Source organism: Antechinus flavipes, chromosome 1, assembly GCF_016432865.1.
Source record: "Antechinus flavipes isolate AdamAnt ecotype Samford, QLD, Australia chromosome 1, AdamAnt_v2, whole genome shotgun sequence".
Taxonomy (NCBI): Eukaryota; Metazoa; Chordata; class Mammalia; order Dasyuromorphia; family Dasyuridae; genus Antechinus; species Antechinus flavipes.
Genome location: NC_067398.1, coordinates 607,525,797 through 607,552,531, shown reverse-complemented (window position 1 = coordinate 607,552,531; position 26,735 = coordinate 607,525,797). Strand labels below are relative to the sequence as shown.

The 26,735-nt window shown below is 32.9% G+C and overlaps 1 protein-coding gene and 1 long non-coding RNA gene across 2 annotated transcripts in view; one reads left to right on the top strand and one right to left on the bottom strand.

The window, feature by feature from the left end:
- RAD21 (RAD21 cohesin complex component) overlaps positions 1-19,972 on the top strand; it is a 29,955-nt gene extending 9,983 nt beyond the window's left edge. The window contains exons 3-14 of the mRNA XM_051971010.1: positions 1,578-1,707; positions 2,781-2,880; positions 5,617-5,723; positions 6,580-6,786; positions 7,043-7,168; positions 7,540-7,662; positions 10,209-10,432; positions 11,500-11,665; positions 12,034-12,185; positions 14,591-14,740; positions 17,052-17,135; positions 17,924-19,972. Of these exons, the coding sequence (XP_051826970.1) occupies positions 1,578-1,707; positions 2,781-2,880; positions 5,617-5,723; positions 6,580-6,786; positions 7,043-7,168; positions 7,540-7,662; positions 10,209-10,432; positions 11,500-11,665; positions 12,034-12,185; positions 14,591-14,740; positions 17,052-17,135; positions 17,924-18,115 (1,761 nt within the window). The 3' untranslated portion in view covers positions 18,116-19,972. The remainder of the gene's footprint in view (positions 1-1,577; positions 1,708-2,780; positions 2,881-5,616; positions 5,724-6,579; positions 6,787-7,042; positions 7,169-7,539; positions 7,663-10,208; positions 10,433-11,499; positions 11,666-12,033; positions 12,186-14,590; positions 14,741-17,051; positions 17,136-17,923) is intronic.
- A 4,239-nt stretch (positions 19,973-24,211) lies between these two features.
- LOC127544390 (uncharacterized) overlaps positions 24,212-26,735 on the bottom strand; it is a 60,175-nt gene continuing 57,651 nt past the window's right edge. Inside the window, exon 3 of the long non-coding RNA XR_007949434.1 lies at positions 24,212-24,294. This is a non-coding gene — a long non-coding RNA (uncharacterized LOC127544390). The remainder of the gene's footprint in view (positions 24,295-26,735) is intronic.

Below are 26,735 nucleotides of genomic sequence, written 5' to 3'. Positions count from 1 at the left end.
ACTCTTGTTATGTCCTGATCTTCCTTTACCGAGTATAATTGAAAGCTTATCTAGTCCAGCTACCTATTTTTATAGAAGAAACTGGGGCCTACAGAAATTAAATGATTTGCCACTATGTTTTAAATGGTTGCCAATTTAAAGTTGACAGAGTTGCCAATCTGAGATCTAATAATGCTTTCTATAGTCCTCTGCTATACATCATTAAATGTGATCTATTATTTTAAGGGGTACTAAGTTTGGTCATTTGTAGAACTCACTGTACTGAACTAACAACCTATGCTTAAAGGGAGTTAAAAATAGAATACTTTTTTAGAGTAAATGAGGCAAGCAAATGCTGTGAAACTATTTTACTGAGAACGATTTTTGATGAGGAACTTTACTTACGATAAGTAATGTTTTAGTAAGATTTGGTGTCAGTTTGATATCCCTAAACCCTTGTACAGTACCTGGCACATAGTATGCATTTAATGCTTACTGATTGATTAGTGATAATAGTATATTGGCAAAATTGCATTGGCTGAGGCAGTGTTTGTTGGGAATTATGCATGTAATCCAAAGGCAATTTTATGGATGTGTAAAATAGCTGAAAGAGAGAGAAATGGTTACAAAAGCTTCATTGAAATATATAAATTAAGTTAGTGGTAGGTCAGAAGATGTTAAATTTGTGTATAAAATTTAGCTTTTATTTGGGAGATTTTTTTGGGGGGTGTCAAATATTTTGACCAATAAATGTTATTTAAAAAAATATCATGTCATAATTCCTTACCAAGAGGATTGAAAACTATACATGTTAATTTGCCACAGTAAGGCAGTGTGTACTTCTTTAGAGTCAAAGGAGAGAATGTTGGTGATCCATACATATACATCCTTAAGAGAAAATTTAGCCCCTTTTTAAAAATCTATTCAAGTAATTACTCTGTCATTACTTCTTTGGTCAGAAGACGGCTTAAGTTTTAACAGATAGTAAATTCATGCTAAGTACTGTGGAATAGAGATATCATTTGTGTCTAATTTCAGATGTATTTTAAAGTTCCCATTAGACTAGAGTAAAATATAATAATTTACTAAAGATTGACCTACTTGAATGATTCTTCATGACTTTTATGTAGGTTTTTGTTATGGTGATTTCTTCATTAATTTATTTAAAACATTGGTCAGTATAGATGGCTCTTGCCCATTCTACCCTTCCTTAGTATCATAGCAATATTTTTATATTGTATATCAGATTCGTGTGTTTGGGAATTGTATATTTAGCAACACCTATCCTACCTACTACCCAAAGGAAAGAAATTAAAAACTTAGGTGGACTGCTTTTCACAGTTATCAGTTCCCACTGTATGATAAAATTGTATAGTAACTTAAGATGATGAATGAAATAGTCTTTACTTTTTAATCATGTATGCTTTTCCAGATAAATCTTTTGGTTATTGTAAATGAAGAAAACTGTTGGGGATGAGGGTTGTTTGATTTTATTAAATCAAACCAGTTTTCCTATTCATTTTTGTTTTGTATGTTGACCTTATTCTATGCAATTGATTTTATAGTCATAGTAATAGTAAATAATATTTTATTTGTAGGTAAAGATGGCACTTCGAACCTCAGGACATCTCTTATTGGGAGTAGTTCGAATCTATCACAGGAAAGCAAAATATCTTCTTGCAGATTGTAATGAAGCTTTTATTAAGATAAAGATGGCATTTCGGCCAGGTATTGTCGAGCTTTCTTCTCTTCTACTTTGCTCACTATTTTCGTATTGTTTGCTGTGATATTCTAAACTATTCACAATAATAAAACTGATCAAATACTATCATCTTTTAGAAGAGAAGTCATCTTAAAATTATAAATCTGATTAACCATTATATTTTTTAAGTGCAAAGGAAAACATTTTTTAAATTAATGCTATATAGTTGCTAATCAGCTTTTTTGTTTCCTATTAACTTTCTAAAGCATTTCTGTCATTTGGAGCCCTTTTGTAGTCTGATGAAGTCAATATATCCCATTTCAAAATCATGTTTTTAAATGCATAAAATAGAATGTGTACAATTAATTATAAAGGAAGCCAATTACACCACAATGTAGTTGTCAAAAACAAAAAAACACCCCTCATTTTTAAAAATGAGTTGCATCTTGTTTAAGAACTCCTTTTTTAAAAGCTAAGATAACTTGTCCTTTATCAACATCCAAAACTGTTGATTTTTGTCTTGATTCTGAGAACCTTGGAACAAAGAAATGTTTCTTGTTATCATATTGTTTAAAGATAATTGTACTTTGCTGTTATTTTATTTTTCATAACTTTCAGAGGAATTTTATAATTATGTTGACCCATAAGGGTTATTTGGCATAGCTTTCATTAATTTGGTGGATGGTTTGCAGTTTTTACTTATACATAAAACTATACAAAATGCATATTGCTTATTTTGCACAACAGTTGATTTTTACTTGGAAAAGTAATTATTAAAATGCTAAAATGTTTGCCCTAAATTCATATCACCTAATTTTTAGAAAGATAAACATGCTATATGGCAGTGTGGCATCCATAGAGTCCGGAAAATCTGGGTTTGTGTCATCTCTTTATGCATAATGACTATTTGATCCTGGAGAAGACAATTTTAAATTTTTTATGCCTCCAGCAGCTTTTAAAGACTGACTGTCTTAACTTAAAAGTACCATATATAAAGACATTTTGTATTTTGTTCAGGAAATTTCACTGCCTTCATCTTTTGTTCTATAGAGATTAGGTAGTGCCATCCACTTCTTAACTGGATTTTGTCTTTTTTTAGGTGTTGTTGATTTGCCTGAAGAAAATCGGGAAGCTGCTTACAATGCAATCACCTTACCTGAGGAATTCCATGACTTTGATCAGCCACTGCCTGATTTAGAGTATGATTGTTATATTATTTATTATTGGCTTTGCCTACAAGATATATAAAGTGGTGCATTCTAGTATTATCTTAGCTAAAGAAAGTCTTGGCATTGTTTTTTATACAGCTATTATCTTGGAAGTGCACATGCTGTGATTTTACTGTTAATCATTTTGGTTTGTAGGACCACTGTTTTGTATTATCTGGCATAGAATAGGATAAGTGGCATACCACAGCGGCTATGCTAGTTCTGATGATTCAGTGGAGGTCAAGTTATCTTTATAAATGAAGATTTTCTATAATAAGCACCTGATACAGTTTTTGTGGGAGCAATTTGACCAGAAGCTAAAATATGCATTTCTTTTCATGTTTCAGCTGTTGGATATGAGTAAATCAAAAGAGGGAAATTATTAGAAATTTTCCCCTAGCTTGAGATTTGCCAGATTAATTTAGGAAATGGAACTTCAGCTTCATTCTAGTTTTGTTATAGCATGATTAGATTTAAGAAAATATATAATTCTTTAAAACAAAGTTCTGGATAGATTATCTTAGAAAATCTGAGTAAGAACCTTAAAAAGATATTCATAGTCACTGAGGCCAACCTATTTGACAGAAATTTCTATAACTTCCCTTAATCAACCTCCGTTTTTGGATATCACTAATCATGTAGTACTTATCGTTCAAAATAATCTCACTCCACTTTTGAATGTATCTAATAGAAAATTTGTTTTATTAACCCAAATTTGCCTGTCTTTAAAGTGTATTCCCTGTCTCAATTCTGCCTTCTTAAGATCTAAACAAATTAAATCCTCCTTCTACATAGCAGTCTTCAACTATTTTAAAGGTATATCATATATCCTCCTTTTCTCTCTTATCCATTTTCCACCTCCCACCCCCCCAGTCTTGTCTTCTGATTGAACATCCCTGATACTTTGGTCTTTTACATGATAATTTCCATTTCCTTACATACTGGTTCCCCTCCTCTGGTTGTACTCCATCTTAACCAGGAGTATATCCTAAAATAGTGTCTGTAACAGATTCTCAGCTGTCTTAAGCACAATAGGACTATAGCCTTCATTCTAGATAGTATATAGCCAAAGATTAATTATAATCTTTTGGATTATCCTGAATCTATTATTCAGATTATTGACTGTCCTTCCCAACTTTATGTCATTTATGAATTTTGTAAATATGCTACAAGTATGTTCAAGTTATTTGTTATTAATGTTAAATAAACATACTTTAAGGTGCTCTATTAGAGATATCACTTTTCCCTCTGGGTCAGATTATATAGTTTTGATTCTGCTTCTTTATACTACCATCCCAGTTTATAATCTTTTCATCTTTCCTTAGTTCTCTCATCACTGACTTAATGCCTTACTAAATTGGAGTGTGCCCACTGCCATTCTCTAGATCTGAACTGACAGTTTTGTAACTGTCAAAAAGAAAATGAGATTGGGTTAATAAGATCTGCTATTTGGTGAACCAGTACTTGCTCTAACATGCTCTCAAGTTTTTATACTTTTTTTTTTTTTGGTCTGACTTTTCAATGCAAGATTCAGCTTATTTTGGGCTTTAACATTCTAAATACTTACAATACTTGTGGCATTCTGCACACACACACACCACACACTGCTTTCTGCCCTGGGTGAGAAGCATAGAATCTCAACTTGAGAAAAGACTTTCATACCACCATAATTATGTATTCCTTCCAATAAGTGGCTATTTATTATCTCATAAAGAACTCCAATGAAGGGGAGTCTCTTCATTGTACCTTTACAATTATGTAAAATTTTTAAATTTCCAAGGCTCTTCAATCCATCATTGATTGTTTTTTGGATACAATTATTTTATAATGTCATCTAACTCAGATCCTTCCAGTTTGTTTCTAAGAGGAACGACATGCAAGGCTTTGTCTCTTTGCTTTGCTGAAATCTATGTATGTTGTCTCTAAATCTACATGTTGTCTCTATAGAGAACTTAACAATTTGCCAGTAGTCCTATTTAAAAAGGAAGTAAGGTTAGTTTGTTCTGACTCTTTAATGATCGCTTTGCTTTCTACATGGTCTCAAGTCATCCCTTTATAATGTTGTGTCCTAGTATTGGACTAGGAATTGAAGACAGATGTACTAACCTGAACCTGGCCTATACTCCCCTTGGAAAATTTATTTGGATGTAGTGACTTCAGCTTATCAAGAACAGCATGTTGTTAAAAATCTTATATCACTTTAACAAGAAATTGAAACTCAGGATCATTTTTGTTCTTTTCCCAAAGCAAGCTCCAAAACCATTTTGACTGACAAAATAAACAATTTAAAATTTGATAATGTTTTTTCTTACCACTGTTTTCTTCTTGTCTTTTGTTTTTTTTAAATACCTTTCATTTTTTCCCTATTTTAATTCTCTGTATCTTGTATCTCTCTCAAAGTTATGGATATGCAAGACATTGTATTTATCCTAAGTTCTACAGTGGTATAGTTGATTGTAGTTACTTCTTGAAGTTGCTATCATTTTAATATATTCTCCCCTATGGAACTTTGCTACTAGTTGCATCAGATCTGGCAAATTTTGCTGCTTCTTGATACAGGTTGGTCCAAATGACAAGAGCCTATCAGTTCTGTTTGTACATATTCTTGGTCTTCCCTTGAGCCTTGGTATTTTTTCTCCATAACACAAAAATATTTAAGTGGTTAATATATTAGCCCAGTGTATTATTTTGAAAAAGTCTAAGCAGTTTCTACTTTTTCTTTAAAAGTGACATTGATGTGGCTCAGCAGTTCAGCCTTAACCAGAGTAGAGTGGAAGAGATTACAATGAGAGAAGAAGTTGGAAACATCAGTATCCTCCAGGAAAATGACTTTGGTAATTTTTTTTTTTTAAAGTGAAAGAAAAAGAAACACAATCCATAACTTCTAATGAGCTAGAGGTTTGGGAGTTGGTTAGGGTAAATGGGTATGATGGTGATGGGAAGGATACTTGATTCTATATGGATTTTTTTTCTTTATGTGAAATATTATCATCCCCCAACCCTAGAAAGCCAAACAAAATCTTTTATTACATATTTGTATAGTAAGGCAAAATAAATTCCTAGATTGACTATGTCCCTCTAAAAATGTCTGTTCTTTAAAGCAATTTTTCAGGAATGTGACATGCTACGTCTAAGTTTTCTAGAATTGGGATTGGTCATTATATTGCTCAGAGTTCTTAAATCATTTAAAATTTTGTTTTTCTTTACAGTATTGTCATATAAATTGTTCTCCAGATTCTCATTTAATTCTGTCTCTGCAGATTTCTGATTGATTCATATATCTAATTAGATACTTCAGTATGAAGTTATGCTTACTCAAGAAAAGATACTAGTACTAAGAAGTAAAAGTATCAAGTAATACCTTTTCATCAAAAGAATGTTCTATTTTATAATCTGTGCATAATATTAGATACTACATGTGTGTAGTCTTAATTCATCTTGTTTACCTTGCCTGAATTTCTCTTTGCTAAACCATATGTTAGGTCTAACAAATTCACTAAAAATAAAGTTCTGAAAAGTTCTCCTTTAACTGCTCCTAAAGAAGTAGATGGTTTTGATAGTCATAGTATTGTGCAAAATTATAACATGTTATATAACATGGAGATTGTATACACACACGTTTGTATTAAATGTAATTTTTTATCAGAATTTAAATATACATTCACTAAAAAAGTATTTTATATTTTCTAGGTGACTTTGGGATGGATGATCGTGAAATGATGCGTGAAGGTAGTGCGTTTGAAGATGATGACATGTTAGTGAGCACTAGTGCTTCTAACCTTTTATTGGAGCCTGAACAGAGTACCAGCCACCTGAATGAAAAAATCAACCACCTAGAATATGAAGACCAATACAAGGATGACAATTTTGGAGAGGGAAATGATGGTGGTATACTGGGTATGTTTAAAAAGATGGTTTTCAATTTAATTTTTCAGATTACAATTAATTAACATTTTTTAGTTGTTGTACCAACTTAGGAAATTTACATCAAGTACAAGTTATTTAAGGAATTTTCCATTTTGTATTGGAGTTGGGTGGTTGTGAATTCAACTTTACTAAAACATTTTGTTATGGTTTTATTGTTTTTCAGTAATTGGGATTTGACAGAATTGTCTATTTGACATTATAGTTTAATTTTTTTCACTATTTTCAGATGACAAACTCATAAGTAATAATGATGGAGGTATATTTGATGATCCACCTGCCCTCTCTGAAGGAGGGGTCATGATGCCAGAGCAGCCTGCGCATGATGATATGGATGATGATGACAATGTATCAAGTAAGCATGCCACTTTATGAATGTATTTCTAGTGTTTTTATTTAGTTGAGATTGTGTGGTACCCATACTCACTAAGTAAGGTTTTTATACACCATCACTTGCATTTTTGTCACATCAGGATATCCCTAGATAAATTAGAAAGCCAATTTCTACTGCAGTATGTATTTCTGTTTCTTCTCTTCCACCTCCCTTCATGCCAGGACTCATTTTTCAAGGGGAAAAAGGAATTGAGAGAAAAGCATTGTGTGTAGTTGGATTCTGAGTTGATTCTCTTAAAGACATTTATATTTCATAGGGAAATTCTGGTTGGTGTTGGCTTTGGGATTTTTGGTGAAAATAATTTTGTGTGTCTTTGGTTTTATTTTTAAAAGTGGGCGGACCAGATAGTCCAGATTCAGTAGACCCTGTTGAACCATTACCAACTATGACTGATCAAACAACACTTGTTCCAAATGAAGAGGAAGCTTTTGCTTTGGAGCCTATTGATATCACTGGTGAGTAAACAAAATACGTTTTGACTACTTTTGGTAATGGAAATTTTAGATAATGTTAATGAATATAGGAGTCTTGGTAGCATAGAATAGAAGTGAAGAGACCCTGGACGTACTAATCTTAACTTGCCACTTTGAGACCTTAAATCCTTATCTCTCATTTGGGTGTATACTTTGTGTTAACATTATGTGATTGTATGTTGTATAACACACTGTCCCTGACCCTGGAATATCTAATTTCATTAGACAAGGTTTACTGAAATAAGTTAAATTTACATTTGTTATTAGCAGTTACTTTTATGGAAATGAATATTTTTTAAAGAACATGATATTAGATTTGTATCTTAAGGGAATAATGCAGTGCCAAGTCAAGCTCTAAAAGAAATGAATGTTACAAATACAAGTGCAAAGGATAAGAAAATTGGTGATAAAGCGCTTGTAAAAACTGGCAATACAAATATGTAAGGTACGAGTTTTTAAAAATTATACAACAGAGAAATCTTAAAGCATTGTTTCATGTCAGAATTAAAATGAGTAATCCAAAATAAGCCGTTTTGGGATTTATCAGTTCTAGATATTAATTTGTCTCAGTACAATTAACCTTTTAACAAACTAATTAGTAGGCTAGCTCAATTTTTATATATATAGGTAATGTTTGAAGAAATGGTCTTATTGTCTTCAAAATTCAAGTGAACATATTCTATTTAGAGCCTTTAAGGAATTGCACTAATAATAGATTACTAAATTTATAGATGTTTGTGGGAGATGTAAATTTTCTCCCTTACCAGTAGTTTCTTTATAAATGCTCCCTTTCTAATTTGAGGGGACTGGAAACAGTTGGTCAAAAATACAAGTTAACTAAAAAGTAGTTCTTATTGGTGGGTGAGAATTCCTAAACCATCTTGCCACCTAGGAATCATTGCCTTTCTTTGCCTTCACTTGCATACCTGATGTGAATTCCAAAACCAAAAATTATCAAGTGTCTTTAGAAGAGTGGAACTAGAGTAAAAAGAATAGGAAAGAAAGGAAAGGTTAAACCTAGGAAGAAGCTTCTTGCCCTTGCACATTCCAGCATGAATTACCCTGCAAAATCATTAATTAGCAAATGGTGCAAAAAAAGTATCAATAACTATAGTATAAAAAAGCTCTCTGGATAGCTACAGATAGCACTGAATCTAAATTTAACCTTAGTTACTTAGCCTTGTTGGCCTCAGTTTTCCTCATCTGTATAGTGGGTCAGAGAAGAAAATGGTAACTATTTCTGTATTTTTGCCAAGAAAATGCCAAATGGGGTTGTGAAGAGTCAGGAATGATTAAAATAACTTCAACAACCTTCTCTGTTTAGGTCTAGAGGTACTTTTCAGAATTTATTCTTTTATTCCTATAAGTTCTACACACAGAAATGGAAATAAATGCTTATGAATGAGTGTCAAGAACTTATATAAAGATTATTTTAAGACTATTGAAATGACACTTCTTGGTTATATCTAAGTTCTAGCTCTTAGGAGAAGATTTGTATTGATAATTCAAAAATCCCCATTCATGACTCTTGATGGGTAAATTCTCATTAACAGAAATTAAGCTTTCTTCACAATTTTTTTTTTCCTATGAGATAATACAGGTATAAATTAAAGCGCAATTTTTTTGGGGGGGGTGGTGAATTCACAGTGAGACTGCTGCAAAATACAAAAACTAATCAAATTTCTAAAAATTTTATTAACATGTTAATTTAGTAGGTAAGGCACAGCTAGTCACAAGATGATCTTGGATTAGAAAATGGCTTGGAAAGAAAATTGCTTTCAAACAAGATTTGTGATGAAATTGCAGTAAACTGCCTACAGTGGTTGAAGAATGGATTGTAGGGTTATAGACTTAGGGCCAAAAAGGTATCTTGACCTTCTAATATAACACTTTCATCATACAGCTAGAGAAACTGAAGCCCAGAGAAATTAAATAAATGTCTTGTCCAAGGTCACACACAAAAGCAGGATATTCTTGCTGTTTTGGTTAACTGAGAATCCATAGGAATTACTGCATTTGTAAACAAAATACATACAACATTAAACTTTCCCTGAATGTAATTTACTATTTTATTCACAAGGTTTTTGAGGAATCTTACTTAATACCTCAGTTTCATTATTTTGAACAAATGATTGTACAGAACCACAAAACAAATTCTGTTTTACAGTGGCATTGTGGAAAATGCACTTTTGGCAACAGGAGCTTGGTTTGAATGTTCTCTCTGCTTAATTAGTCATGTGGCTTTGAGCATGTCATCTTTTCTGGGTTTAGTTTCCCTCATAGGTAAAATGAAAAATTGGGATTAGTTCATTTCTAAGGTGACTTCCACCCACAAATGCTGTAATTATGTTGTCTGTAAAAACTTCAACTATTTGTACTCAATTTCATCTTTCAATTTTCTAATATTTGAATATTACTAAATACTTCAAATAGATATGCAGAATAACTTAAAACTACTTCATTCTGTTTTAGTGTCTACATTTTGCCTTTGAATTTGTTTCACATAACATTTTTTTTTGTCGCTTTAGTCAAGGAGACAAAAGCCAAAAGAAAGAGGAAGCTGATTGTTGACAGCGTAAAAGAGCTGGACAGCAAAACAATTAGAGCCCAGCTAAGTGATTACTCCGATATTGTTACTACTTTGGACCTGGCTCCACCCACCAAAAAATTGATGATGTGGAAAGAGACTGGAGGAGTAGAAAAACTTTTCTCTTTGCCTGCTCAGCCTTTATGGAACAATAGACTACTGAAGGTAATATTTGAATCTGTCAAGTGATTTTGATTGTCTTTGGGTGAGCAGAAGCAGAAGCAGCTAGGTAGAGCTATGGATAATGGACTTCAGGAAAATCTGAGTTTAAAACATCCCTCAGATTTTTAATAGTTATGTGATCCTGAGAGTCATTAAAACATCCCTCAGATTTTTAATAGCTATGTGATCCTGAGAGAGTCATTTAACCTCTGTTAGTCTCAGTTTTCTCAGTGTAACGGGAAGTTACACCTCTGTCTCACAAGCTTATTATAAGGACCAAATTGAGATGATATTTGTAAAATGCTTAACACAGCACTTGACACTGATACTTGTTCCATTCCATTCCACTGGTATTTTTTGGCGTTATCCAAAAAAGAACAAATTTGACAAAAATTTCCTTATTGGAGTGCCCAGACGTTGTTTCAAAATGTGCTTGGGTGTTTTTTTTTTTTTTTTTTTTGCTTTGGTTCAGAATCTTGTTTTAGTAATATTTTTAGATTTTTGCAAATACTTTTTGTTTAAATCATGCTACTCAACAAAAAGGCTAAAAAAAACCTGGAGTAAATCTCCAATTAAGACTTGTAGCTATTTGCATTTTGATTGTGTAAGTCAACAAAATAGAATATATAATAGTTATTTTGGAATATTTAATCCCAATCTGTGATCTTTCTTGCCTTTGTTATTTTTTGTAAAATTGTAATCAAGGTGTAATTATTCCTATTTTCTTGATTTAATACTATTTCTTGTTTTTCCATATGTTTGTATTCATTAGTCATTTTTTATGGGTTACTATTGTATTTTTGGTCTGCATTTAGTCATTCCCTAATTGTTGGCCCTAGTTTTATTATATGTCATTTTAAATAATTGTAAGTATGTATGCAGAGTTATCTGGTTGAGGGTTACATGAGAGAAAGGTATATTGTTCTTGGATGGTCACTTGAAAACTTTTGTTTTCAAATTATTTCCAGATTGTTGGAATTGAGGACCATTTTAGGATATGAAGCATGCACATTTAATACATGAGGTATGGTGTAGAACAAGTTGTTTATACTAATGTACATCTTTTTTAGCTCTTTACACGTTGTCTCACACCTCTTGTGCCAGAAGATCTTAGGAAAAGGAGGAAAGGTGGAGAAGCAGATAATTTGGATGAATTCCTCAAAGATTTTGAAAATCCAGAGGTACCCAGAGAGGAGCAACAGCAGCAGCAGCAGCAGCAACAACATGATGTTATTGGTTTGTAATGTAGTGATTTTTTTCCCCCAGCATTAAACCGTTATTTAGGTTTGAAATGCATGGATAATTACCATATTAGTCTGAATATAAACCAACTGTAGGATGAAATTCCTTTGAACCTAAGTAAATAAGAATAGAAAGAGAAAAAACGTTTGCTTTGCAGGCCATATTTAAATTGCACAAAAGTCAAATTTGATAAAGGAGGGAAGAGTACTAGCTTTAGATGAAACAATATAGTGATTTATTGTAATAGCATAAAATAGAGCATTTTCAGGTTTGAAGAAATAGCTTCATGTTGGTAATGAAATAATATTGAATTAGGCCTCAAGTTTTTTGTCATATCTAATCTCTTACGTGATGGCTTACAGATGAACCTATTATAGAAGAGCCAAGCCACCTACAGGAATCAATCATGGAAGGCAGCAGAACCAATTTGGATGAATCTGTCATGCCGCCTCCACCACCTCAAACAGGAGTAAAACGAAAGGCACAGCAAGTTGAGCCAGAACCCGTGTTACCTGTAAGAAAATGTTCTTTTTCTAACAAAAAGATTTTGGCGTATCTTTCTATGATACCTATTTGATAATTTGAATATAGTTAGTCTTTGTTAGGAGAGGCATGTTGGATATCACGTAGTATAAGTATTGTTGACAAAGGGAAAAAAATAAAAAGCAAAAAGTCATTTGGTTCAAAGTACTCATAATTTAAGAGAAAGAACATGACATAATTGATAAAGTGCTGACCTTTGAGTTGGGAAGATCTACATTCAAAGTTTACTTGTACATAATTGTCTGTGTGAGCCTGGGGAAAGTCAATTGATTTTTCAGTATTACCTCAGACTTAAATTGTATTGGTAAAAGGATTATTCTTATAAAAGATTCCTCTTCACTGATGAAAATCTGAGTTATCCTGTTTCTTTTGGGCTTTTATGATCAAATGAGAATTGTGCTTTTTTTTTTCTTTACCTCTTCTCATCAGTGCTACTCCTGATTCCCCAGATCTGAAATTCCTGCTCCTTAGTCTTTTAGTTTGGGGAACAATCTCTGCTATGGGAAAAACCATACAGATGAAGTGAAGCATTTAATAGACCTGAAACAGAGAATTAGTCTTCATTTTGCTTGGTTCCTATATAGGTATTGAGAGTCAGCAATATCTGTGGTCTCATGCAAATTACCCTAAATTTTGTGTTACTTTGTATTACTGAGTATGCTTTGGGGAGGTAGCAATTTCCAGGATGCTATTGTTTACCCAGCTTTTAAGGAGCCATGTGAGAAGGAGCTGGGAATGATGTGTGCTAAAAGTCTACTTTCTTTTCATTTTTTGATTCCCCTAATATTAGCTCATGATAATGGAATTTATTAGCACAAGACTCTAGTAGCAAGAGGCCTTTTTTGCCTAGCCTGTATTGAGAAATGGTCTTGCAGATTTATTTTGATTATATAAGAACCGCTGTTCTGTGCCCCCTGGTGGTCTGGAGTTGTAATAAAAGCAGGTTCTGCATTGTCCCAGTTTAAAGTTGGATTAGAACATAGCTTCTTGAACTTTTTTTTCAGAACAGTATAATACATGTATTTTTAAGAGAAGATGCTAAAGCTGAGAGAAGAAGTTTAAGACTGACCCTGAAGGTGGGGTCACTTCATTCTTTAAAATTTTTGATGATACTAATAAAAAGCTCTTTTGAGCCACTATCAACTCATTTGTTATGAGGAACGTGGTTTGCAAATGTGAGCCACATGTTCCCTCTACTATTCACTCTCTTCTTGAGCTTTTCCCAACTTGCACTTATTTAAAACATTGTAATAGTATAAGACAATTTTTCATTCTTATCACTAACAGTAATGTGCCATTTAGTTGGACATAGTATTTTGGTCATGGCATTATATTTAATACAGGGTCAACCTAATGCCATGACCAAAATACTAAAATATTTGCCATATGAATTTTTGTGTTTGGAAAAAAATACTTCTTTTTTTCAATGATTTTTAAAGCAGCTGGCAGAATTTTTCCTTTAATTAGAACTTTTTTCTGAATTTGCTTTTAAGAAAAAAGGTACCCATATTAAAATCATTATTCTGTATACTTAGGTTTGAAGGGAAAGTAAAATTTGACCTTGGGTTATTTTGCAAATTTGTTTATTTAAATGTTTCATTTCTGAATTATCCAAAAAGTCATTCTTTGTTAAAAATTCTAGGAAAAAAAAACCAGTTGAGCAAAACAAAGCAATGCAGAGGCCACATCTATATTTCGTACTTCAAGTCTCCCTACTTTTCTGTTTTCCTGGAATAAATTTACATAACGTGCTTAACATAGCATTCAGTTATAGATTTGTTTTTTCCACTTACATTTTTCTAATTGCATGTTATCTTTCTAGTTTTGTTTAATTTCCCCATGGTTCATATTTATCTTCCTATATTTTGAATTCTTTATATTCATTTATTATAGTGCAGTTAATATTAATATGCCACAATAATTCCATAATCAGTGATCATCTAAAAGTCCTGCTCTGACTATTTTGGTATACATGAGACCTTGTTACTTTTGACCTTGGAGTGTATGGCTAGCCTTGTGATATATGGGTCAAAGGGTATGGATATTTTAATTGTTTTTGCATAACTTCCAGAAGGCTTTACAGAATGGTTGAATTCATTTGCACTTCCACTAACTTTAAGCTTGCATTTCTGGACTGCTCCAAATTTAGAATCATTCTTTTCTTCTTCATCTTTGCCACCTGTGTAATTAGGAGGTAAAACAGTGTTGATTTGTGTTTTTCTTATCAGTGATTTGGAACAATCTTTCATAAGATTAATAGTTTAAATTTTTTTTTTGAGAACTCCTATTCTTTGAACCCAGTATTGTGGTGAATCCATTTATTTTTAACTAGTATGTTACATTTACATTTCTTCTCATCATTTCTTTTAATACCAGCCTGAACAGTTGCAGCAGCTGGAAATGCCACCTGTAGAACTTCCTCCAGAAGAGCCTCCAAATATCTGTCAGCTAATACCTGAGCTGGAACTTTTGCCAGAGAAAGAAAAGGAAAAAGAGAAAGATAAGGAAGAAGAAGAGGAGGAGGAGGTAATAAAAGGGATTTTCTTCTATTTCCTAATGACTTTATGATTTTGTTTTAAATGTGTAAATTATATTAACTGATACTGAACATCTAAAGGAGTTACTGCCACAAAGGCTCCATGAGAGAAGAGAGATGGGGGAATTGAATATATTTATCCCAGAGAATGTATGAGGGAGGCATAATTAATTGCTTTCTTGAAGCATTTGGAAGATTGTCATTTGGAAGATATATTGGATATTTTTTGATACAAGGGAGAAGATACAAAGTATCATTGTAAGGAAATTACAAGATAATTTCCTCACAATTAGAACTGATTTGATTTGAAGGGGGAGTAGACTGCATAAGAAAGTCCTTGTGTATGTGTATTCAAGCTTAAAAGTTGGGTCCCCATTTTGGGGGAAGGAAGAGGATTAAGCCTAGAAGAGGGAAGGAATGAAATGAAATAGTCTCTAAGGCACATTTGTGAGCATCAGTGAATCCTCATTGTTACGAAGAGGGGTGTGGAGGATCTTTCTTGAAAATTTTTAATGTGTCTTAAGCTATGAACTTTGATACTCTTTGTCCAATAATTTCTTTAAAAACCCAAATAACATTGAATCAGTCCTTGGGGAAGTGTTCCACTGAAGTGTTCCTTTTAAACACCAAAATCTGTTATCTGGTTGCTTTGTGATGGGAATTTTGTATTGCCCTGTGCCTACTTAAACTAGATTCATAATAATTTTTTCTTAAAAACCTATAGTATAAAGGGACATAGTGTGGTGTGGTTGGGTCTAAACCAGACTTGGCTTCACATTTTGACTTTTTGTGGGCCCTTTTGCCAAGTCTTCTTACCCTCTTTAATTATAAAGCAAAAGGATTGGACTTGATGAGATCCCTTAGATTCCTTCTCACTTGATAATTCTGAATATAAATTAATGTTGATGTGCTATGATGTTTTGATGTGTAGAGGTGCTTGTCCAACACTTAAATGTTTCCAGAGTTAGGAAATTCTTTTCTATAATTTGCTTTCTTAAAATGATCATCTCCTTGCTTAATGCTGTTTGTGATTGTTCTAGTGTATTTTCCCTGTTTTATTTCAGACTCCTCTGAGGCAGATTTCTAACCTTATTGAATATAAAATAAATACAATCGGCAAAGGCATTGAATTCACTGCAAAATTTGAGTATTGGCTATTTAACAAAATAAAAATCATTAAAAAAAATCATTTTGAAGTTTTCTAAATCAGTATGTAATTGCAAGGATCCATTTCTGTTTGAGTTTGATTTCACTGGTCTAAGGAATTCTATGAAGTCAACAGGCCATGAACTTAAGTTTCTGTAGTAGTTGGACTCTTGCCTATCTAGAAACATTAACTCCTTTTAATCCTTACCTTATCCTAATTGTGATAATAACGAGTTACCACAAAGAAAAGATAACATATAGTTTTATATATAAAATGTACAAATAGTAAAGCAAGAGGTAAAGGTGAAATAAATTTCCGTAATGTAGTGATGGTGTTAGAATTTGATAAAATTGAGAGATTTATTTTGCTTGGGACTAGATTTGTTGAGCTCTACAGTGGCCAGAGGGGCTAGTTTATTTGGTTATCTTTTAAAATCATATTTAGAATCTCTTGATGCCCAGTATTCTCTAGTTGAAAGAATATTGGAATTGAAGCCATTAGACCCAAATTTCTTATACTGGATGTATTAATTATATCTCAATTTCTTCATTTATGAAATAGAAATATCTTGTCTGCTCTGCTAATTTTATAGAATATAGAACAAAGTGATGAAGTGTGTGAAATGTTTTAAACCGCTAGAAAAATGTAAAGTAGCCCTATGAGTTCCTATGGTAGTAACCATAAATTTGCTTATAGTTCTGATAGTCCTTTGGTCTCCAGTGTTTATCATTTATTTCTGATAGTCCTTTGGTCTCCAGTGTTTATCATTTATTTTTAATATTGTGATGCAGCCAAAGCTATTCCAAGTATACATTTTTAGATAATTGTTCTTAGATAAACACCAACGTATTCTGTGTTCTCAAGCTTTGTAGCAATAAAAACTTTTAGGAAAGTGTGCCTTTAAAGAAACAAAGGAGTAAAAGACATCTTGGTATACCATTTTCTTGTTTCCGGAAATGCTTTGAAGGACTATGCCATCTTTCATGATGAATCATATAGCTTTATGCTAAATATTTTGCTATGACAGGTTTTTGGGGAAGGGAGAAGAAATTATTCAGTTGGGGATATTTAGAAATAGTTTTTTCCAATTTGGTTAGTTGATGTGTAACATTGAGTCTTAATTTGGCTGTAATTTTTTTCCCCCTCCCTTTCAGGAAGAAGATGCTACAGGGGGTGATCAGGATCAAGAAGAAAGAAGATGGAACAAAAGAACTCAACAGATGCTTCATGGTCTTCAGGTATTACTGATCTGCTTTTAGAGAAGAAGAATAAAAGGGAATGTTAAATCTAAGTAATGATTCCCTTCCTCAAAATTTACACGATTTTTATCATTTTATGAAAAGGCATGGTTATGTGAAAACTTTTTTAGCATAATGTAAACTTGAGATACCTTTAGAATACTTTAGTCACAACATTATTGAAGGTTAAATTAGTTAAAGTACATAAACTCTTGTTGAATTTTATGCTATCCAATGAAGACAGAAAAGTTCCCCAGTGAATGCAATTCTAGGTCCTAGCTAGCAGCATGGCTTTTTCTCAAAATAAACCTTTGTAGATTCTAACAATGCCCTTCCTCTGCTCGGATATATTGAGGGGGTGTATCATAGCTAGAATTTGTAGGAAACTGTCTTATCTTTGTAGTCATCTCCCTAATTCCCACTTCGTCCTAATATATTATGCTTGACTTAATTTTTGTCCACCACATCTGTGGGAATAGTTTAGATCTTTTGACAGAATAATCTGATTAGCATTTAGCTTTTTCTGATTGTACCCATTAGATTGTGCCTAAAAGAATAGCTTTTCCTGATTATACCCATCAAATTGTACCCAAAAGAATACGTAAATTTGAATTTGATACAGAGTTCAGAATGTGCTGAATGTTATGTTTGGGCAAAAATTGATTTGCAGGTACTCTTCCTCATTTAATATTATTTGACTTAGACTTAATGTAGAAAATTTATTTTATATCAACTCAAATTATAAAAACTGAATTGCTTATTGAATCTGTCTTTTATTTGCTTTTCAGAGAGCTCTTGCTAAAACTGGGGCTGAATCTATTAGTTTGCTTGATTTGTGCCGAAATACGAACAGAAAGCAAGCTGCGGCAAAATTCTACAGCTTCTTGGTACTTAAAAAGCAGCAGGCTATTGAGCTGAAGCAGGAGGAGCCTTACAGTGACATCGTTGCAACACCTGGACCAAGATTCCATATAATTTGAATATCTCAATGGATTACAGCTAGTGTTTATTTCACTAGTACAAATGCATTGCCCCCAATGTGTAGGGCACATAAGACCATTACAGAAAATTTAGATTTTTTTTTGTCTGTACAAAGTATCTCTTGCCCCTTTTTATATTTTTAATTTACCATCTTCATTTTTAAGGGAAACTGCTCGGGTGGGTTTTGTTTGTATTCTGCTAGAGTATACTCTCCAGAAACCCAGATAGTGATTTTTAACAGTTCAGAGCAGATGTGTGCAATATTGGTGCATGTAATGATGTTGAGTTGCAATGAAAAGTCATGATTTGATGTATCTTAATTCTCCATCAGTGCATTTGAAAAATTAACCTCTGGGAAAAGCCTGCCAACCTCAAACATTAAGTACCTATTCAATAGGTTACTTGATTTAAAAACACACACACACACACACACACATCTGCTTTTCAAAAAACAGAATTGGATTTTTGCTCTGGTCTCTAGCTGTCTGAAAATCATGGTCAAATTTTCCAGCAATTGATAGATTTAATAGTTCCTACAACATTAGGAGTTGGCTTTATACTACATAGAAAATCTTACAATGATTTAGCAGGAGGCTAACATCTCTGCAGAGCACTTGATGAAACAACCGCCTGAGATGAATGGCCAGACTTGTTTAGGCTAAAAGTGTACCCAGTATTCTCTGAATCATTTAGTTCAAATCCATGTCATTCTAGCTCATTGTAGAGATACCATCATTTTTATTATTGCATTGGAGGCTTGGTATAATAACCTATCAAAGCAAAGGAATTAGTTTCATTGTATGAGCACTGAAGTCAGCTTTATGACTCCAGCATAAGCAATGGCAGATTTTCTTTCAGAATTAAAGAGGAATTTTAGCTACATGTAATAAGCTGTAAATCAAGCCTTTTTAAAATATAAGTTTTCAGATAACGAACCACTTATTTGGTACATTCAAATCATGAAAATAATCAAGGATTAAAAAAAAAAAAGTTTTCAGATAATGACCCACTTATTTGGCACATTCAAATCATGAAAATAAAAATAATAAAGGATTAAAATAGTATAAACTGTCTTATATGTCAAAGGGGCAGACTAATGGGAAGCCACTTACCTGATTTTACTTATTAAGCAGAAGATGCTATGTTAACTGTAATGGCTTTTCTGATATTTATTATAAGTCTTAGTATTGATCTATTTTTCCAATACTGCACACTCCTGTGTTTGGACCTTTATTTTAATAGCTTTGCAAGAGAAAATCCTGCACCTGGTTTCCTATAATTTAAAAAATTAAAACAAATGAAAAAGCAAAAAAATAATAATAATAATAAATAAAATAAATAAATAAATAAATAAAGGCTTTATTGTTAACAGACCAGATAGATCCAGAAATTATGTGAATATGTTGATTATCAAAACATGTCTTAACTTTTTTTAGGGCAAAATTACACTTAAAAGTTCTGGCATAAATGTTGGCACTTTGGTGGAAAAGATTAACTTTTGAAACTCAGATTTCCATATATACCCAATAATGTAAAATTATGTGAAATGTTTTAAAAATTTGTGAGACTGCATAATTACTGTTTTAATAATTCAATTTCTTGAGAAAGGTAATTGTATAAAATTGCTACTGCAGCTTTATTTTCAACATGACGTGCCTGTAAACCATGGAATTCCCCCTTTGTAAAAAGACATTGTAGATAATTTGAATGTTTAATTATAGAAAGGTCATTAGTTTTCTTGTTACACATTTTGTTAGTCTGGTTTTTGTTGCTTATCAGGTTTAATATTGTTCTTGAAAATAGTTGATGCTGTGTTATGTATAACTTTTCTAATAAAAGTTGTGTTATAAGCTGTATTTTTCTTATTTTTAATTTGAGATGAAATAATTTTTATAGCTGGAAGGCAACTTATGAGATCAACTAATTAGTCCTTTCATAGTGTAAATGAGAGAGCCACTAAATGAAATCGGATCTTCTGAACCCAAGTGCAATGCTTAGACTGCTTTATACCTTTTGCTTTCTCTTAATGAGGAAAAATAAACAATACCTCAAATTTTTGCTTTTTTTTTCACCTCAAATAGAAATATTTTACAGGTAGTAGTCACCTCACAGCTTAGACCTGGTTCTTCGTGAATCTTGGTCAAAAAATTTCATTCTAGTCAATCTTGTGATGATCTGAATTTGGGCTGATTTTCAGATTGGCAAAATAAAATGTGCTATCAAGCTCTTGAAATAGGACTCATCAGAGCCTCCATTTCTTTGGGTTAACTTCTGAGAACTTTTCTAGTCAGTGGTATCAGCACGATTTTAATAGAAAATGCAGGGTTAGAAGGAATATTTATACCATCTTAATAAAATAGAATGGAACTTGGAACTCTTGCTTTAAAAAAAAACAGCTTGTCATTTGAAGGAACTGGAACTGTTTAACCTGGAGAACAGAAGACTGAGAGGAAACAAACGCTTTAGGTTCACACAACAAAACTAAGAAGCAACAATGAGCTGCTTCAAATAATAGGGAGTACTATAACATTTGTAAAGCTCTTAGCATCATGGTAGCTGGTACATAAAATGTTCCTTATCAGAAGTTTTTTAAATAGAAGATGATTTAGAGAGGATTCCTATTAGACTATTCCCCTTGAATTCCAACTCAGTTTTGATATAATTGACTTTAGGAGATGGGGTAGTGATGAAGTGTTGGCTGTTTAACATCTTTATATTTTTGAGGTTCCTGAAGTGAGCAGCGTATAGCTAATGAAGCAGCTAAAGTGTGAGAAACTTAGCTGTAGTGTGTCTAAAAGTCAGAGTTTGGCTATGCTTCCAAAGTATAGTTTAATAATTTTTGAGGGGTGGAGGAAGAAAAGTGTTGGCCAATACCTCCTTCAGTGGATCTAATACGAATTTTACATTGAGTAATTGTTCTAAATTGAGTTATTAAGCAAGCCAGGAATCTGGGAAGGCAAAATAAGTAGACCTGTTGTGAACATAAAGTACTGAAATTTCCTATGAGGGCTTTCTCTTCACTTACCAGTGCTTTATTTTGACTACTATGACTCATCTCTTGGTTCCTAATGTATGAATTTTTAGGGTAAATGATGGATTTGGCCAATAATTATATCAATTACTGATACTGTCAATATTACTCTTACTATCTACTAAAATTGCAAAATTCAACCCCCAGTTTTGGATATTCTTTATAAACGGAACATTTCTATTACCTATAAATCTGATTATGTACTTTTTTGTGGTTGTTTACATATTGAATTAATAGCTTCATAGTACTGTCAAAAGTACACTTTTTTCCTTTTAAGCAAAATGTTCCCCTGCATTTCAACTCTGATTCTAATATAACAGTAGCTTCTCTCAAAGACATTCTTAGGACATGTATTATTATCCAAGTTAAGCAGACTTCCATCACCACTTCCTAATGTCACTGACCAGATAATGTTAATCATGGAAACATTCATAGGACATAGATAGGACTTCCTAATAAATGGCAGCTGTATCTGAAGCTAATGAACAACAATGACCAATTATGAATCCAAGTACATGTATCCTGGCCAATTCAACCAATCAAGTATTGGTATCTGGGAAAATAAAATCAAAGAAGGAAACTCAAGCTGCTTAAAATTCTATTAAGAGAAAAATGTGTGAATATGCAGAATAAATAATAAAAATGAGGAAAAGGGCTAGTACTAGGAAGTAGGATCAGGAAAGACTGGAGAAGGTGATACAGGATGCCTCTTAAAGGAAGCAATTATATAAGGAAGAAGTGAAGAGGGAATGAAGGAGTGCCTTTGAGGCAGTATACTGAAAAGAGGTATGGGAAGGTAGAAAACACTGTAAGGAATGGAAAAACATCTAGTTTGACTATATCATAGAGTGTGATGAGAATATAATGAGTCTGAGACATTGAATTATTGGTGAGACATTCAGATCAAGATATCCTTAAGCACCTGGAATTCAAATGAGAAGTCAGGATTGAAACCTTGGAAGACAACTGCATAGTAATAAACTAAGCTATTGGAGTGAATGGAACTATCAGGAAAAAAATTGGTAGAGGAAGCCAAGTTCAAACTCTTGACAAAAGAATGATAATCTGGTGATGTTTTTTTCACTCAGTAGAACTGGAGGCCAAGAAAAATTACAGATTGCTAAGTTACGCTAAGAAACCCATAACTTTCCTGTGCTCTTCGAAGAGAATTTCAGTTCTTAGGATATTTTCATAACTGACAATAATAACTTACATTTATGTAGGTTTTTAAGGTTTACAAAGTACTTTTCCCACCAAAAAACAAAACAAAAAAACCATGACTGAAGTAGTTGCAAATATTTTTATCCCTATTTTAGATGAGGGAATTAAGTGACTTGCCCATGTTGAGAAACAACTTGACAGCTAGTGTCAGAATCAGGATTTGATGTCAGTTGTCCTCACCCCAGATTTGCTGCTCTTTTCTACTGTGTTTCTCTATCTCTGTGAAAAAAGAAAACTGAATAATAAAATTATGAGCAGGTTCTTCAGAGATCATTTGGTACTACCTCCTGTCCTCTAAACTGTCCTGAAAAATGATGCCTCAGATTTCTAAAGTAGCATTTATTTAAGAAGTCTATCATGAAACAAAGGTCTAATATAGGACCTTTATTTATTTATAAGAAGCCCACATTTGCCAAAATACTCATAAGAACACTCATTAAAAACTGGAAATTTAGCAAATGTCCAAGTGGGAAATGGCTAAACCATTTGTAATATTTAAGTTGCAATGGAACATTACCATAGAATAACTATGATAAAAAAAAAAAGCATGGGAAAATTTATATTAAATTATATAAATTCAAGTTAGTAAAACTAGGAAACTATGCATAATGACTAGAGCAACAGAAATGCAAAAAATAACCACAAAACAAAAGTGAATAATGTGAAATTATATAGAACAAGCTTTATTTTCAGAGGAGGTGAACTATGGATGTGGAACATTGCATAAAATGGTCTTTCTTCAATATGTTGGCTATTTTTTACTGAATTTTTAAAGAATATTTTTGTTCTTTGTTTAAGGGATGACTCTATGGCAGGGAATAGGGGAAGTAAACCAGGAAATGTAGGAAATATTAAAAATAAGATGTATTTAAAATATACAAGAGATTGCATATGAAGATTTAGAGAATCGTGTAAAGATGTGTACTAAGGCAGAGTGAAATACATAAAACCAAGGAAAACCACATGCTTAATTAATGATGCTAACAATGAAAATAGAGTATAGGTGAGGACTGTGAGTGTGGAACTTCAAATATACTATAGAACCAAGCTGATGTTTGATTAATTTTATTGCTTTGCTATTTTTTCTTTTTTTAAAATTCTGTGTTTCAAAAGATGACTTTCTTTGAGAATGAGAAGATATACTTGGAAATAAAGCTGAGATAACAATGAGAGATGATATCAATACAATTTAATGAACAAATATAACTTCAGTGTCCTAAAAAAGTGTCATACTGAATACTTATTTTCATTCACTAAATAACTTCAGGCCTTTCTGTTAATCTAATTATATGATTTATAATCATAAAATCACTAATTTTAGATTAATGGGTAGAGGCAGCTAGATGGCATAGTGGATAGACCACTGGCCCTGAAGTCGGGAACACCTGAGTTTAAATCCGGCCTGGCATCAAATCTGGCCTCAAATACTTAATACTTCCTAACTATATGACCCTGGGCAAGTCACTTAACCCCAATTTCCTTAGCAAAAAAATAAATAAAATGAATTGGTATCAAAGTTTAACATATCCATTCTTCTTTTTTTATTCTCTTCACATATTCATGGATGAATTTGGGGTTTTCTTTTCTGGGCAGTGAACAGTATGGAAGTATATGGTGAAAGCTATATGTAAAAGGAGTTCAGGCTTTCTTGGGTATATAAGAATATCTAAGTTTCCCATATTGACAGCTTCATTGGTGATAAAGCAACTGTTTTCATTCTGGTGTTAATTTTGAGTGTCCAATTCAGAAATATAATCCAAGTATTAAGCACTGGTTTTATAATATAAATGTTATGTGAACATTAAAAGGGTAGAATGGTGTGGTGAGGCAAGTACTAACCTTGGAGCCAGAGATCAGGGGGTTTAAGTGCCAGCTTTGTCATTTTCTTAGATGATTGATTTGGACAAGTCATTAGGTCTCAATCTCCTGACATGGAAGAAATAACTCTCTTTTATTCAAATCCAACTCTAATACCATATCATGACACAGATTAAAGTCCTTCCTACATTCATGTCTTACTGTGTGGGAGATGTGCTCTAGGGTTCGTAAAAGCTAAGTCAATCAAGAGCAAGCTAGAGAGGTTTCAAGTATCCACTAACCAACAGATTGTCTTCTTTAAAGACCTACCCTCCTAAATTCAAGCAAATTCATCAATAGAAACTTGTCTTGTCTACTACTTCAACTCAATTTAACTTACCAAGTATTTATATCGTCCCTAACTGTCATACTTACAGGTAATGCAAGTGGGCCAACTCTGGGCTTATGATCTGGGCTGCCATAGTGCTTTCTGGAATGGCGCAGGAGTAAAAATGCCTGGAGACTAGAGGACAGGATGGGGATGATATAAATAGAAGGATGAGGCCTATTGACTACCTTCAACTTGGTGTAGCTTGTCTGCTGTGACAGTTTTACCAGAGTGTGACCACTGTACATTCCTATAGCTTTTTGGAGCCACAAGTAAGAGCTGAGTGCCAGGTAGTTACTAAAAGGTGAAAAGCCTTTACACCAGAGCTGCTAGTGCTTCTAAACATCTTATAAAGCTTGGCTCAATGCCCACCCTTTCAATGCTTAGTATCCTCCTCCCTTCTCATACTCTCATCTCAGTGATGCTGAATCCCAGTTGTTGAAGTACAAACCCATCCCCCTACTGCCTGTTCCTTCTCTCCTAGTCCCCTCAATCCTTTTCTGCTAAGTGTTCCATTTCAGATCTATGACATCTACTAGACTCTCTGGAATTCCTACTCCATGATTAATAAAAATGCTTTTTAAAAAAAATCCTTTCCTTTCTCATGCCTTCCATTTTCTGGCTAAGATCAGGCTCCTTCCTGATGATATTACATCACTGGCTACCATTTACTTCCAATCCTAATTGTACTTTCATTCATATCCCTCAACTCACTGGCTGAAGTGGCAGAGATGAAGTACTCCTTAAATCATGTGACAGTTCAAGTATTCATTTTGCCATTATTCCTCATCCTTTAAAGTTCATGCTGTACAATTTATCTATCAATAAGCATTGATTAAATATCTACCATGTGCCAGCCAAACAAAGGAAAAGGCAGTCCTTGCTCTCAAGATGCTTACAGTTTAATAGGACAGATAATATGCCAGTAACAATATATATACAAGACATAGATAGGAAAAACTGTAGATAATCAACAGAGGGAAGGCAGTAAAATTAGCATCCATGTAATTATATATTTATAAATATATGGATGTTTGTGTATATATACATAAATATAATAGTATTATTATATGTAAATAGATAGAGTGTATGTGGGTATAGATGTGTATATATTCACTTCTAATTTCTCTCCTGAGCTCTCACCTTTTAGACATCTTGAACTAGATAACCCATGGCCATATATATAAAATATTTATAAATATATGGTAGATGTGTATATATGTATATATATACACACAATATATATTATGTATACAGTGTAGGTAGATAGATACATAGATAAGTATATGTGGGTGTTGGTATGGGGATATATACTCCTACTCTCTCTCTTGAGCTCTTGCCTTTTAGACATCTCAAATTGGATATCCTATGGTCATATATATAAAGTATTCTTAAATATAAATATACATATAGTGTGTATATATATAGGATGTACATATATATATGTATAACATGTACACATATGTATATCATATAGAGAGGATAGATAGATTAGATGAGTATATTTGGGTGTTGATGTGTATGTAGCCATTTCTAATCTCTCTCTTCAGCTCTTGCCTTTTAGACATCTTAAACTGAATATCTCACAATATGTTCCTCTTTCCTCTTCCCAACTTCTCTATAGAGAAACAGAGGGTGTCAGCAGGACCCTGCCTGTCAGTTTGTAGAGAAAGCTTCCCAGCCTAGTATCATCCTCAAATTCTCATCTATACTCACCCCATATATATCCATCCAATCTATTGTCAGGTCTTTTTCTTTTTACAATCTCTCTCATATTTTCCTTTTTTTCTCCAATAACAAAGCTGATGAGATCTTATCATTTTCTGCCTACACTGCAGTAATAGCTTTCTGATTAGTCTCCATGTCTCAAGTTTCTCCCCACTTCAATTCATCCCTCACCCATCTGCCAAAGTGATCTTTGGAAGCAAATCTCTGGTCATGTCACCGACTCTCCACACTCCATTTATTATTTAATATTTATTTATTTATTATTATTAAATAATGATTAAATATTTAATTTTAATTTAATTTTAATAATTAATTAAATACTCTAGTAGCTCCTTATTACTCCTCTGATCAATATCAACTCCTCTATTTTTTCCCCCCAATCTTTCATATCCTTGTTCTTTCCTTCTTTATACTTTACTCCCCCTCCAAATGATCTATTCTTCTATCCTTGCTT